Raw genomic sequence first — 16,298 nt, 5'->3', positions numbered from 1 at the left:
AAATGTTTTAGTATTAATCAGATTATTTCCTCCCATTGAAAATGAATTGAACTCTTAACTATTCTGGTTTTGTTTTCATTTTTGACAGAAAATCCATTTCTGCAGCCAATGGGGAGAGCACCTCAGCAGATAGCCTTTAATCCATTCAGCCTAGGTTTTCTTCTTCTGAGAATCTTTTAATGTCATTTATATACAAAAGAAATTATCAAATGTTAAAATAAAGGAATAGTTTATTGCTTAATATAACTTATCATCAGTTTGATTCTTTATTGAATCTTCTACACTCTTTCCTGATACCTAAATTTAATGTTTGTTTTTAACTCAGAAAATGTATTGTAGTATGGAAAATGGATAGCAGTAGAATAAAGTCTTAAGATTATTAATTACAAATCCATATGTATAACAAAAGTGTTCCACTCTTTAATTTCCTAATGAGAATGGATTTCCATTTTAGTTATAGTACATTTAGAGAACCAAAGTAATTTCAGATATTAGATAGTTTCCTTATATACCAGCAGTTTCCTTTATGAATACCATCAACATCATTCAGAAACAAAATGTTACTGAGGAAAGTTTTTTCAGATAGCATATAATGTTATACATTATGGACATAATCAATGGTTGGGGGAATAAATCAATGAATTAAATTCAAAAGGAAAATTAACTAAATTTTCAACCTTTAAAAAGTAAATACGGCCGGGCGCGGTGGCTCAAGCCTGTAATCCCAGCACTTTGGGAGGCCGAGACGGGCGGATCACGAGGTCAGGAGATCGAGACCATCCTGGCTAATATGGTGAAACCCCATCTCTGCTAAAAAATACAAAAAACTAGCCGGGCGACGAGGCGGGCGCCTGTAGTCCCAGCTACTGGGGAGGCTGAGACAGGAGAATGGCGTGAACCCGGGAGGCGGAGCTTGCAGTGAGCTGAGAGCTGGCCACTGCACTCCAGCCTGGGCAGCAGAGCAAGACTCCATCTCAAAAAAAAAAAAAAAAAAAAAAAAAAGTAAATACATGTTCTGCAAATTAAAGTCGCACTCTTCTGGAGATTTATTTTTAAATATGCCCCATAGAAAATAACAGGATGCTAACAGCATTTCTTTTAAAAGCCATACAAAATTAGTATAGGCAACAACATCTCTACAAACCAGAGAATTATTCAATTCTGGCATTTCTTTTTTCTGAAGAAAAAAAATATTTAATAAATTCAGTTTTCAAAAATCATCACTGCTGAATTGTTGACTCCTGTGGAGTAAATTATCTGTTTTTCTTCTCAACTAAGGCAAGCTCCAGCTTCCTTCAGCTATTGTATTAGGGCTCTCTAAAGAGACAGAACTACTAGGTTACATGTATGTATAAAAGAGAATTTATGAAGGAGAACTGACTCACACGATCGAAAGGTGAAGTCGCATCTGTAAGCTGAGGAGCAAGGAAGCCAGCAGTAGCTCAGTCCAAGTTTCAAAATCTCAAAAGTCGGGAAGCCAACAATTCAGCCTTCAGTGTGTGGCTGAAGGCCTGAGAGCCCCTGGTAAACCACTGATGTATATACAAGAGTACAAAAGACGAGAGCCTGGAGTCTGATGTTTGAGGGCAGGAAGTGTCCAGCACAAGAGAAAGATGAAGGCTGGAAGATTCAGCAAGTCTGCTCTTCCATCTTCTCCTGCCTGGTTTATTCTAGCCACGCTGGCAGCTGATTGGATGTTGCCCACCCACATTGAGGTGGGTCTGCTTTTCCCAGTTCACTGACTCAAATGTTAATCTCCTTTGGCAATACTCTCACAACACACCCAGGAACAATAGTTTGCATCCTTCAATAAAGTTGACTTAACCATTACAAGTCTACCCCTTGTCTACTTGAAAAATACACATCTCCTGAAATCATATATAATCTCCAAATAAAGACAATAATAAGGCTATAATTATGTCTAATTTACAGCTATCCTTTGTTCAACTGGAAGTGCTCTAATCATTAACCTAAATGTTATTACATAAAGTTAACAACACTTAAATGTCTAAATGAAGTCAATAAACCTTATGTCACATGATAAAGGAAAAATAGAGGGAATAAAATGAAGAGGCTTTCTTAGTACAAGCGTACACATGCACAAACATATTCTTAACAAAATAAGGAGAAAATACTTATGACAATGACATTCCTCGTTTCTGCAACTGGTCACGTGATAGTATTCAAGACTACCTTCTACTACTCATTCTGTACTCTCTTTGCCTTCTGCAACCACCTCAGTGGGTCATGAAATTTTTTTCCTGGTCAAGTGACCTAAACCTCCATTCCTGAAGAGTCTGAGCCATTTATAGTCCCGCCTGGATTGGGTTGTTAGTTTCCCATTGACCTTAATCACAGGGCATGGCAAAACTAAGAAACGCTCCATGGAGTCTCCTGTATTCCATACATACTCTTCCTTATCTCCATTATGGAGTAGTAGGCTGATTTCATGTTTTTTGTTTTGTTTTTGTTTTTTGAGATGGGGTCTCTGTCGCCCAGGCTGGACTGCAGTGGCACAATCTTGGCTCACTGCAACCTCCGCCTGCTGGGTTCAAGTAATTCTCCTGCCTCAGCCTTCCAAGTAGCTGGGATTACAGGTGCCCATCACTGCACCCAGCTAATTTTTGTATGTTTAGTAGATGGGGTTTCACCATGTTGGCCAGGCTGGTCTTAAACTCCTGACCTCAGGTGATCTACTTGCCTCAGCTTCCCAAAGTTCTGGAATTACAGATGTGAGCCACCATGCCCAGCCTGATTTCATCTTGATAGTTTAAGTCAATCACCCCAGCCAACACTGTAACTCTTGTTAGCTTGTTGACTTAGAGGTAGAAGGAGCCCAAAGTGACCAGGTGGCAATCCTAACCTCCAGTTTAACAGAATACTTCTTGTGTCTCCTGATGGCAGCATTTCTCCCTCTGGAACTAAGATCTGTAGACCAGCAGAATGTAATGTCATGGGAACAGGAAGCAAAAATTTTGCTAGTGGATCACTAGGGGTGATGGTGAGTGGTGCCACTTTGATGTCTGAACTTGTGAATCCTGGCTATGAGAGAAACTGAACCATATATTGGATGCTGATTCAGAGCATACATAGCTTCTGAAGAACTTTGCCCCAGCCCTATAAAGAATTGTCAACTAGTTGACATTGTAGTTATGACTTCAAAAGGCAATCCCACCATTCTATCAATCCAGCTGCTTCAGGATGATGGGGAACATGGTAAGATCAGTGAATTCCACGAGCATGAGCCCACTGTTGCACTTCTTTAGCCATAAAGTGAGTGCCTTGGTTAGAGGCAATGTTGTGTAAAATACCATTATGATGGATAAGACATTCTGCGATTCCACGGATGGTAGTCTTGGCAGAGGCATTTTGTGTGCAGGATAAGCAAACCCAGATCCAGAGTATGTGTCTATTCCAATGAGGGTAAATCACTGCCCTTTCTGTGATGGAGGCGGTCCAATGCAATCAACCTGCCACAAATAGCTGTCTAATCACCCCAAGGAATGGTGCCATATCAAGGGCTCAGTGTTGGTCTCTGCTGCTACCACACTGGGCACTCAGCAGTGGCTGTAGCCAGGTCAGCCTTGGTGAGTGGAAGTCCATGTTGCTGAGCCCATGTGTAACCTTCATCCCTGCCACCATGGCAACTTTGTTCATGAGCCCATTGGGTGATGACAGGGGTGGCCGGGGAAGAAGGTTGAGTGGTGTTCACAGAATGAGTCATCCTATTCACTTACTATTAAAATCCTCCTCTGCTGAGGTCACCCTTTGGTGAGCATTCACATGAGACACATATATCTTCACAGTTTTTGACCGATCAGAGAGGTCCATCCACATACCTCTTCTCCATATTTCTTTGTCATCAATTTTCCAATCATGCTTCTTCCAAGTCCCTGACCATCCACCCAAACCATTGGTTACAGCCCATGAATCACCATATTATCATACATCTGGCCATTTCTCCTTCCAAGTAAAGTGTACAGCCAGGTGCACTGCTTGAAGTTCTGCACACTGGGAGATTTCCCTTCACAAGCATCCTTCAGCGATACCAAGAAAGGGGTTATGGTGCTGCAGCTATCCATTTTGAGGTGGTGTCTGCATATCATGCAGAACCATCTGTCAACCAGGCCCTAGTCTTCTTTTCCTCTGTCAACTGATCACAGGGAACTTCTCATGAGGCCATCGATGCAGGCTGGGGGAGAGCACGCAGGATGGCAGGAGTGGGGACCACGGGCATTTGAGTCACTTCCTCATGTAACTTACTTGTGCCTTCAGGATCTGCTTGTACCCCATCATGTATATACTGCTTCCATTTGATGATGAAATGCTTCTGTGCATGCCCAACTTTATGGCTGGATGGGTCAGAAAGCACCTAGTTCATCACAGGCATTTCAGGTTGCCTGGTAACTTGATGATCCATAGTCAAACGTTCAGTTTCTACTAAAGCCCACTTACAAGCCAAGAGCTTTCTCTCAAAATGAAAGTAATTATCTGAGGAAGATGGCAGGGCTTTGCTCCAAAATCCTAGAGGTCTCCACTGTGATTCACTTATGGGGGCCTGCCAAAGGCTCCTAATAGTATCTTATCTGCCACTGACACCTTAAGCACAATTGGATCTTCTGGGTCATATGGCCCAAGTGGCAGAGAAGCTTGCACAGCAGCCTAGACCTGTTGCAGAACCTTCTCCTATTCTAGACCCACACTCAAAACTGGCAGCCTTTCAAGTCACCCAATAAATGGGCCAGAGTAACACACCCAAATGAGGAATGTGTTGTCTGCAAAATCCAAATAGGCACTCTAAGCATTGTGCCTTTTTCTTGGTTGTAGGAGGGGCCAAATGCAATAACTTATCTTTCACCTTAGAAGGAATATCTCCATAGGCCCCATAGCACTGGACCTCTAGGAATTTCACTGAGGTAGAAGGTCCCTGAATTTTAATGGGGTTTATTTCCCATCCCCTTGCATGCCAATGTCTCACCAGTGAGTCCAGTGTGTTTGCTTTTTCTTACTCACTGGGTCCAATCAGCATTATGTTATCAATGTAATGGGCCAGTGTGATATCTTGTGAAAGGGAAAAGTGATCAATATTTCTGCAAACAAGATTAGGACACAAAGCTGGAGAGCTGATATACCCCAAGGCAGGACAGTGAAGGTATATTGCTTGCTTTGGGTCTAATCAGATTAAGCATCCAACTCCAGAAACCCCAAAACCAACTAAAGAAATCCATCCTTAAAATTCTGTTCCTCTAGAACCACTCCTTGTACCAGAATCTGTATTTGGCAGGGTTCCCTAAAGGGACAGAACTACTAGGATATGTGCATATATGAAAGGGGTTTATTAAGGAGAATTGACTCACTCAATCACAAGGTGAAGTCCCACGATAGGCCATCTGTAAGTTGAGAAGCAAGGAAGCCAGCAGTGGCTCAGCCCAAGTCTCCAAACCTCAAAAGTCAGGAAGCCTACAATGCAGACATCAGTCTGTGGTCAAAGGCCCGAGAGCCCCTGGTAAACCACTGGTGTAAATCCAAGAGTCCAAAAGTCAAAGAGCCGGGAGTCTGATGTTTGAGGGCAGGAAGCATCCAGTACAGGAGAAAGATGAAGGCTGAAAGACTCAGTAAGTTAGCTCATTCCACCTTCTCCTGCCTGTTTTATTCTAGCCACAGTGGCAGCCAATTGGATGGTGCCTACCCACATTGAGGGTGGGTCTGCCTTTCCCAGTCCACTGACTCAAATATTAATCTCCTTTGGCAACACTCTCACAGACACACCCAGGAACAATACTTTGCATCTTCCAATCCAATCAAATTGACACTTAATATTAACCATCACAGACATATTTGTGTGTGTGTATGTGTGTATGTATATATATGTACTATTTTAAATCATTTTTAAATGTATTTTTAATAGAACTGAACATTGTTTTGTATATACTGTCAGATATCTAGGAACTTCCACATAGCTGGGTGATTGATACTTTTTTTTCTTTTTGAGACAGGGTCTCACTCTGTCACCTAGGCTGGAGTGCAGTGGTGCAATTTTGGCTCACTGCAACCTCCACCTACCAGGCTCAAGCAATTCTCCCACTTCAGCCTCCCGAGTAGCTGGGACCACTGGTGCATGCCACCACGCCTGGCTAATTTTTACATTTTTTTGTAGAGATGGGGTTTTGCCATGTTGCCCAGGCTGGTCTTGAACTCCTAAGCTCAAAGCAATCCACCTGCCTCAGCCTCCCAAGTGCTGGGATTATAGGCATGAGCCACTGCGCCTGGCCAATTGGTGCTATTTTTTTATAAAGAAGCCAAGTAGTTTTATATTTAAGTCTTCTTATATCTGTCAGGGTTCTCCAGAGAAACACAACCAATAGGGGAGAGAGATGTGGAGAGGGAGAAGGAGAGAAAGGGGAAGAGGTAGAGTGGGATGGGGAGAGGCAGAGAGAGATTTTTAGTAATTGGCTCACAGGATCCTGTGGGCTAACAAATGGAAATTTTTAGGGTGAGCTGTCAGGATGGAGATTTAAGTGAGAGTTGCTGTTGCAGTGTCTAGTCCAAATGTTGGAAACTCAGGCAAAATGTTTATGTTGCAGTCTGGAGGCAGGATTTCTTTTCAGAAAAACTCATCTTTGTTCTTAAGGCCTTCAACTGGTTGAATGAGATCCACTCACATCAAAAAGGATAACCTGATTTACTTAAAGTCAACTGATTATAAATTTTAATCACATCTACAAAAAAAAAAAATCTTTAAAGCAACATCTAGACTAGTATGACCAAACAACTGGTCACTGTAGATTAGCCACATTGACACACAAAATTAACCATCACATTGCTATTTGACATCATGCATATAGAGTCTTATCTTTTTAGTAATGTAAGCTTTTGCTATTTGTTTAACTATCGCATTGTTAAAATTCTCAGTCATAATTACTTGTTTTTTAACTTGTGGTATGAAATAACCTAAAGGTAAATTCACATGTATGTAGAGTTTTCTACCTATTACATTGTTTATCATTTTGTTATCTTCATGGATTTTTAATTAAACATTTTCATTAGTAATTAAAACATCCTCTGATTTTTAATATAATTACTCATTTATCCCCTTATACTTCTTATTCATTCAAGAGCCTATGATTTTCTTTAAGTCAGATTAAAATTTAAAATTTAAAATTTTTTTACAGAAGCATATTCCCTGATGAAGAAGTACTTGTCAAAGACTGTTAAATTAGCACTGCTATAGGAACCTTCAAGTCATGACAGTTCTTAGAAAATGGAGTCTATTCACAGGACTTTGGTCCATGCTAAAGCTATGAGCAGAGGCTAGAAAGGCAGAGTGTCTCCACCTTATTAGTGGGTTTTCCTCTTACTGTCAAGAAGAGAAAATTCTGGGCCAAGGATATGTCTTTTTTATTTCTTGTGATCTTAACAACAGCCTCTTGACAGGACTTCTTGGGAAGCCTGTCATTGCTTGAGGTTCCTTTACTCTGAGTAGACTGTTAATAGCGACTTTAAGTAACCCTCCTATTTCAGTTAGTTTGTAATTGCTAGACAAACTGCTCTAGGCTTAGCTTTTTCAAACTACCAAGAATAGTTAACTCAAGATTTAAGTAGTGCATTTTTCTGGAGATTCTCTTGTCTTGCTAGGACAAGTTTGGGTTGTCAAACTCAAATAAGTGTGTGTTCCCAGAATTTGCTGAATCACTTCAAAATATGAGACAAAGAAATCAGACTTGTCAATAATATTTGGGCCAGTTTTCTACCTCTTGGGAGAAATGGTGAAGAGATAGTTTAAACAGTATTCTCTGTAGTTTATGATGATGATGATGATGATGATGATGATGATGATGATGATACATCCCGCTCAGTAAAAAAAAAAAATTGTAGAGTGACCAAAAATCCTAGTTTGCCTGAGACTGAGAGGTTTCCTAGAACATAAGAAAACATACCCAGAATAGGACATTATCTAACAAATGTAGAAGTAGTAACCCTTAGATTAAATCAAAAGGTACTATATGTACATTGACCTAAATGTACTATGTATATTTTTATAATAAAGTAACATATTACAAAATACATAACGACTGAACCTAAAAAGGATGAGGTAGAAATAAATTTAAAAATAAGTGTTAAAGAGATGTTTATGCCAGGAATATAAGAAGAAACACTTCTGACAGTTTTATATTATTTGCCTGCATTTGTATCTTGACAACTATATTGAATCGGCAATTTCCTCTCAGCATTTTTTCCAGGATATGTGATCATTTTGAGATGGTTGGCTTAGTTAAAACTAGGTAATTTAAACTGTAATTAAATTTACTTGTGATCACTAACTGTAGCAGGGGAAATAAATAAATTCCATTATCATTACTTTTAGTGGAACTCCCATTTTCTCTCAGGAAAACAACATATCACTTGCCAATGTCCTCCAGACTAAAACTACCAGCAACTCACCTGTAGTTATATTCATTGGGTTTGATTCTTGCAGCTAGGGAAACTACATTGATTATTACAAGAATAACTCAATAAATATTTATTAAGCATGCTCTCATGAAACCTAATATAAAAAAATTTATTAAGCATGCATAATATCTGGCACCATGCTAAGTGTTAATAATTACTTTTAGTCCTTGTGAATTCAATGAGTGAAAATAAGAGAATTTAAACTTAATAATAGTAATACCTAACAGTAATGTTTGCACTATGCCAAGCCCTAAGTGCCTTACAAATAATAACTTATGTAATTCCCTCAATAATTCTCAGTAAGATAGATGCTATTAATTTTTATTCCTTGAACTACTAGTAAAGCTAAACATATTTTCATAAACTACATTCAAATTTACCAATATATTGTTTGAGAGTTATTAAGAAACGCTAGGGAATATTATTTTCACCTTTGATGAAAAGATTACAGGAAGTTATTTCAAACATATGACCATACTTCATACTGACTTAATGAATACAGAACTAATATGCATTCAGGAGTCAAATTTTAATATAAATAATCTCAGATTTATACTCAATTTTATGGCTTGGTCTTTTAGAGACTGATATGGTTTGGCTGTGTCACTGCACAAAACTCGAATTGTATCTCCCAGAATTCCCACATGTTGTAGGAGGGACCCAGGGGGAGGTAATTGAATCATAGGGGCCCGTCTTTCCTGTGCTATTCTCATGATAGTGAATAAGTCTCATGAGATCTGATGGATTTATCAAGGGTTTCTGTTTTTGCTTCTTCCTCATTCTCTCTTGCTGCCACCATGTAAGAAGTGCCTTTAGCCCTCCGCCATGATTGTGAGACCTTCCCTAGCCACATGGACTAAGTCCAATTAAATCTCTTTCTTTTGTAAATTGCCAAATTCCAGGTATGTCTTTATCAGCAGCATGAAAACAAACTAACACAGAGACAAATGATACTGTAGTTCCAGAGGTCCAAATTCCTCCTGGAATCTAGTTATATATCGTCCATCATACCTATATGTGAAAAGAGTAGATGCAGGATGAATATTTCAACTACACTGTTATTTAGCCTTTTTTTTTTTTTTTTTTTTTTTTTTGGTAAATTACCGGTTCATTTTCCAACTCTATTTTTCTAATGGTGCTGCTGTTATTCACTTTCTTAAGAAATTTTTATTTTTTTTGAGACAGTCTCACTCTGTTGCCAGGCTGGAGTGCAGTGGCACAATCTTGGCCCACTGCAACCTCTGCCTCCCGGGTTCAGGCGATTCTCCTGCCTCAGCCTCCCGAGTAGCTGGGACTACAGGCATGTGTCACCACACCCAGGTAATTTTTGTATTTTTAGTAGAGACAGGGTTTCACCATGTTGGCCAGGATGGTCTCCATCTCCTGACCTCGTGACCTGACTGCCTCAGCCTCCCAAAGTGCTGGGATTACAGGCATGAGCCACCACACCCGGCCTCTTAGGAAATCTGAATGGCTCCCTGTGCATCTAGGATTTTAATCCTTGGACATTTATCTAGCAAATTTCTCAGATGCCCTATTTTACATTTTAATGAAGTAAAGTCTATCTTTCTACCTTTTAATGTTAGCTTTTACGTGTGGATCATTTTGGTTTTCTCTTAATGCTTCTCATGCACAATTATCTGAATCTGAAATTTAAATTATAGAAAAGATCAATTGAGTGTGTATAGAAAAGAAACAATGAGAGTCAATAAAATAAAAACAGTGTTTCTAATAACATCTATACAGAGAACAAAATAATACATTTCAGTATCTTCAGTCTTACTCCATGATCAATGTAGATTTTGCTAGCTTTTATCTAAATCAAAAAGCATATGGAATTAGAGTACTATTTCCTTAAAATTTCAAGTGCAGACCAGGCATGGTGGCTCATTACAATCCTTAATGTATATACACCTAGCAAGAGAGTGTAGAAATATATGAGACGAAACTGATAGAATGACAAGAAGAAATAGATGAATCTACTATCTATAGTTGGAGAATTCAAAACACCTCTATCTGAAATGTATAGATTCAGCAGGCAGAAAATCAGTAAGGACATAAAATCAACAACATCAATCACTTGAATGTAATAAGACATCTATACATTATTTGACAATAGCTGAATACATATTCTCAATCTCATATGAAACATTTACCAAAATAAACTATATTCTGGACCATAAAACACACCTTAATAAATTTAGAATAGAAGTCATGTAATGCCTCCTCTCAGACCACTAGTAATTGAACTAGAAATCAATAACAGAACGATAACCATAAAATTCCAAAATAAGAGATTAAATGGCACCCTTCTAAATAACACATGGTCCAAAGAAAAAAATCAAAAGAAATTTGAAAATATTTTTAAATGAATGAAAATGAAAACATCCTAGCAAAATTTGTGGGATGCAGCAAAGCATTGCTTAGAGGTAATTTGTAGCACTGAAAAAATATATTAGAAAAGAAGAAAGATCTAAAATCGCATATGCTTTCACTGTAAGAAACTAGAAAGAAAGAGCAAATTAAACCCAAAGTAAGCAGAAGAAATAATAAAAATTTGTGCAGAAATCAATAAAATTGTAAACAAAATAAATAAAGAAAATTAATAAAACCAAAAGCTGGTTCTTTTAAGGCATAAATAAGATTTATAAGCTTCTAGCCAAGCTAACAGAAAAAGGGAAAAAACATAAATGATCAATATCAGAGATGAAAGAAGGAACATCACTACAGAGTATCTGATGAACATTAAAAGGATAACTGAGCAATACTATGAACAACTCCACATCCACCATAATACCAAAATCGTGCAAAAACATTACAAGAAAAAAAAGTACTACAGATCAGTGTCTCTCATGAACATAGATGCAAAATTTCCCAACAAGATACTAAGCAAATTGAATTTAACAATGTATAAAAATAATTACACACCATGATGGAGTGGAATTTATTCCAGATTGCTCTGGTCTGAATATTTGTCCCCTCCAAACTCATGTTAAAATTTAATTCCATTGAGGCAGTATTGAAAGGTGGGGCTTTAAAAAGATTATTGGGTTATGAGGGCTCTGCCTTCAAGAATGAACCAATACATTCATAGATTAATGGATTAACAGGTTAATGAGTTAATGGATTAATGGGTTATCACAGGAGTGAGACTAAAGTGCTTAGTAAAAAGGGGAAGAGAGACCAGAGCTAGCACGACCAACTTTCTTGCCATATGATGCCCTGCACTGCCTCAGGACTTTGCAGAGTTCTCACCAGCGAGAAGGCATTTCACCAAATGCAGCCCCTCAACCTTGTGTTCTCAGCCTCCATAGCTGTAAATATTAAATTATTTTTCTTTTTTTTTTTTTTTTTTTTTTTGAGATGGAGTCTCGCTTTGTCGCCCAGGCTGGAGTGCAGTGGCCAGATCTCAGCTCACTGCAAGCTCTGCCTCCCAGGTTCATGCCATTCTCCTGCCTCAGCCTCCCGAGTAGCTGGGACTACAGGTGCCCGCCACCTCACCCGGCTAGTTTTTTGTATTTTTTTTAGTAGAGACGGGGTTTCACCGTGTTAGCCAGGATGGTCTCGATCTCCTGACCTCGTGATCCGCCCATCTCGGCCTCCCAAAGTGCTGGGATTACAGGCTTGAGCCACCGCACCCGGCTAAATTATTTTTCTTTATAAATTACCCAGTTTCAAGTATTCTGTTATAAGCATCAGAAAATGAATTCAGACATAGGTATACAAGCCTGGTTCAATTTGCAAATCAATTAATGTAATAAATCACATCAATAGACTAAAGAAGAAAAACCATATATCAATAGATGCAGAAAGAGCATTGGACAAAATCCAACATGAACTCATGACAAAAATTCTCAATAAACTAGCAATACTAGGAAACTTCCTTGAGATATTGATAAAGATAGCAATATTTACAAAAAAACTATAGCTAACTACAAAGTTAATTATGAGAAACAGGAAGCTTTCTCACTAAGATCAGGAACAAGGCAAAGATGCCCCTCTCATCACTGCTCTTCAACTTCATACTGGAAATCCTTGCTAATGCAATAAGACAAGAAAATAAAAGGTTTATAGATTGAGAAGAAAGAAAAATGTCTTTGTTTGCCAATGACATAATTATTTATGTACGAAATCCAAAGAATCAACAAACTTCTGAAACTAAACAATGATTTTAGCAAGGTTGTCGGATACAAGGTTAATATAGAAAAGACAGTTACTTTAAATTACTTTCCTATATACTAACCATGAACAAGTAGAATTTAAAATCGAAAATGTAATAGCGTTTAGCACACACGAACAAATACTTAGTCATAAATCTAACAAACTATTTACAAAATCTATATGAGGAACACTCAAATGTATGATAAAAGAAATCAAAGAACTTTGAAGAAATATTCCCTGTTCGTAAATAGAAAGGCTAAATATTGTTAGGATATCAGTAATTCCCAATTTGATCTATAGATTTAATGTAACCCCAGTCAAAATTTCAGCAATTTGTGGATATTGACAAAATAATTCTAAAGTTTATATGAAGAGGCAAAAAAAAAACACTGAACAGCCAATACACTGGATGAGAAGAACAAGGTTGTAGGACTAACACTACATGACATTAAGACTTACTACAAGGGTACATGTCTCAGTCTATTTTGTGCTGCTATCACAGAATGTCTGATATTTGGTAATTTATAAAAAACAAAGATCAATTTCTTACAGTTCTGGAGGCTGGAAAGTCCAAGATTGAGGAGCTTGCATCTGGTGAGGACCTGCTGGCTGTGTCATCTGATGGCAGGAGTTCACAGAGCAAGAGAGTGCATGCACATGTGCAAAAGAAGGGAGCTGAACTCACTCTTTTATCAGGAACTCACTCCCTCAATATTTTACCAATCCTGTGATAATGGCATTAATTCAATTTGTGAGGACAGAGCTCTGATGACCTAATCACCTCTTAAAGATCCCACCTCTCAATGCTGTTGTATTGGGTATTAATTTTCTAACACATGAATTCAGGGGGACACATTCAAACAATAGCAAAAATACAGTAATTAAAAAAGTATAGTATTGGTGAAAGTAGAAATAAATAAATCCATGGAACAGAATAGGGAGCTCAGAAATAGAACAACATAAATCAAGTCAACTGATCTTTGACAAAGGAGCAAAGGCAATATAATGGAGCAAATGTAGTCTTTTCAACAAACAGTTCTGGAACAACTGAATGTCCATAAACAAGAAAAAAATATCAGTCTAAGCACAAACTTTATACCCTTCACAAATTTAATCAAAATGGATCACAGACCTAAATGTAAATGCAAAAGTATAAACTCATAGAAGGTTATATAAGAGAAAATCTAGATGATCTTTAATTTGGCAATAACCTTTTAGATACGACACAAAAGTTATGATTTATGAAAGAACAAATTGATAAGCTGGGTGCCATTAAAACTAAAAATTTCTACACAGCGAAAGACATTCTTAAGAGAATGAAAAGACAAGCCACAGCCTGGGAGAAAAACACAGAAGATATGTGCAATAAAAACTATTACCCAAAATATGCAAAGACTCTTTAAACTCAACAGTCGAAAAACAAACAGCTTAATTTAAAAATGGGTCAAAAACCTTAATGGACACCTCACCAAGAAAGATACACAGTACTCAAATGAGCATATGAAAAGGTGCATCATATGTCATCAGGAAAACGCACACTGAAATACCACTACACATCTATTAGAATGGCCAAACTCCAGAACACCAGCAACACCAAATGCTAACAAGGACGTGGAGGAACATGAGCTCTCATTCATGGCTGGTGGGAATGCAAAATAGCACAGCTACTTTGGAATACAGTTTAGTGGTTTCTTAAAAAACTGAACATGGGCCGGGCGCGGTGGCTCAAGCCTGTAATCCCAGCACTTTGGGAGGCCGAGACGGGCGGATCACGAGGTCAGGAGATCGAGACCATCCTGGCTAACATGGTGAAACCCCGTCTCTACTAAAAATACAAAAACTAGCCGGGCGAGGTGGCGGGCGCCTGTAGTCCCAGCTACTCGGGAGGCTGAGGCAGGAGAATGGCGTAAACCTGCGAGGCGGAGCTTGCAGTGAGCTGAGATCTGGCCATTGCACTCCAGTCCGGGCGACAGAGCGAGACTCCGCCTCAAAAAAAAAAAAAAAAAACTGAACATTATACTTACTGTCATAGTCTGTTTAATGTTGCTCATAAGAAAATACCTGAAACTGGGTAAGTTATAAAAAGGAATTTACTTCTTAGTATTATGGAGGTTCAGAATTTCAAAGTCAAGATGCCATATCTGGTGAGGCCCTTCTTGCTACTGGGGACTCTGCAGAATCCCAAGGCAGCACAGAGTATCACATGGTAAAGGGGCTAAATGAATCCATTAACCCATTAATCTATGAATGGGTCAATACATTCACGAGGACAGACTCAATCACTTCTTAAAGGCCCTACCTTTCAATACCGTTACATTAGGGATTAAGTTTCAACATGAATTTTGAAAGGGACAAATATCCAAACAATAGCACTTACTATATGATCCAGCAGTCATGCTCTTGGTATTTATCCAAAGGAGTTGAAAACTTATGTCTACACAGAAACCTGCACAAAGATGTTCATAGCAACTGTGTTCCTTTGCAAATTGATATGGTTTGGCTCTGTGTCCCCACCCAAATCTTACCCTGAATTGTAATAATGGCCACGAGTCATGGGAGGGACTCGGTGAGAGGTAATTGAATCATGGGGGCAGGTTTTTCCCATGCTGTTCTCATGGTAATGAATAAGTCTCATGAGATCTGATGGTTTTATAAAGGGTAGTTCCCCTGCACACGGTCTCTTGCGTGCCAGCAGGTAAGATGTCCCTTTACTCCTCCTTCGTCTTCCACCATGATTGTGAGGGCTCCCAGCCATGTGGAATTGTGAGTCCATCAAACCTCTTTCCTTTATAAATTATCCAGTCTTGGGTTTGTCTTTATTAGTGGCATGAGAACAGAATAATACACCAATACCTAGAATCAACCAATGTGTCCTTCAATAGCTACTGGAATAAAGAAATGTTGGTACATCCAGAAAATGAAAAATTATTCCGTGCTAAAAATTAGGTATCAAGCCATGAAAAGACATGGAAGAAATTTACACACATATTACTAAGTGAAAGAAGCCAATCTGAAAAGGCTACATACTGTATGATTCCAACTATATAATATTCTGGGAAAAGCAAAACTATGAAGACAGTAAAAATATAAGTAGTTGCCAGGGTTAGGAGGGAGGGAGAAATCAATAGTCTGAGCATAGGGGATTTTTAGCCAGTAAAACTACTCTATATGATACTAAATGCTGGAAATATGACATTATACCTTTATCCAAACCCATGAAATGTGCAACACCAAGAATGAGTCCTAATATACACTATGAACTCTGGGTGGGAATAATGTATAAATGTAGATTCATCAACTGTAAATGTACTACTCTGTTGTGGGATGTTGATAATGAGGGAGGTTATGTATGTGTGGGGGCAGGAGGTACATGAGAAATCTCTATACCTTCCTCTCAGTTTTGCTGTGAACCTAAAACTGCTATTAAAAAATAGAGTCTATTTTTAGAAAAGCAATTGGTAAAAACAAAACAAAAGTAGCTCTACCACCCCCTGGCTGGGTGGCCTCAGGCAATTTGATTTCTCTTTTTCTCAGTTTTTCCATCTGTTAAAGGGATAATAACTATTTCTTAAGATTTGTATGACTTGAATGAGTTGCTATTGTCCAAGCATTTTAAATAGTGCCTGACACATTAAATATTTGTGAAATAGATCAAAAGTAGTATTCACCACTCTGTATTGTAACTA

At 38.4% G+C, this 16,298-nt stretch overlaps 2 protein-coding genes across 9 annotated transcripts in view; one reads left to right on the top strand and one right to left on the bottom strand.

The window, feature by feature from the left end:
• Positions 1-560, top strand: part of GLIPR1L1 (GLIPR1 like 1) — a 39,624-nt gene extending 39,064 nt beyond the window's left edge. Inside the window, exon 6 of one of the 2 annotated variants that reach the window (XM_010362651.2) lies at positions 89-560. In XM_010362651.2, coding sequence (XP_010360953.1) covers positions 89-180 — 92 coding nt within the window. In that variant the 3' untranslated portion in view covers positions 181-560. The remainder of the gene's footprint in view (positions 1-88) is intronic. The other variant, XM_010362652.2, reaches the window with a different exon arrangement.
• CAPS2 (calcyphosine 2) overlaps positions 1-16,298 on the bottom strand; it is a 123,701-nt gene that overhangs the window by 105,685 nt on the left and 1,718 nt on the right. For 2 of the 7 annotated variants that reach the window (XM_030939118.1, XM_030939113.1), the window contains one exon: positions 1,386-1,804. The exons of the other annotated variants lie outside the window; for them this stretch is intronic. The gene's annotated coding sequence lies outside the window, so the exon portion shown is untranslated. The remainder of the gene's footprint in view (positions 1-1,385; positions 1,805-16,298) is intronic. 7 annotated transcript variants of the gene reach the window in all.

Source organism: Rhinopithecus roxellana, chromosome 10 (genome assembly GCF_007565055.1).
Source record: "Rhinopithecus roxellana isolate Shanxi Qingling chromosome 10, ASM756505v1, whole genome shotgun sequence".
NCBI lineage: Eukaryota > Metazoa > Chordata > Mammalia > Primates > Cercopithecidae > Rhinopithecus > Rhinopithecus roxellana.
Note: the sequence above shows the minus strand (reverse complement) of the source record. Positions and strands in the feature narration are given on the sequence as shown.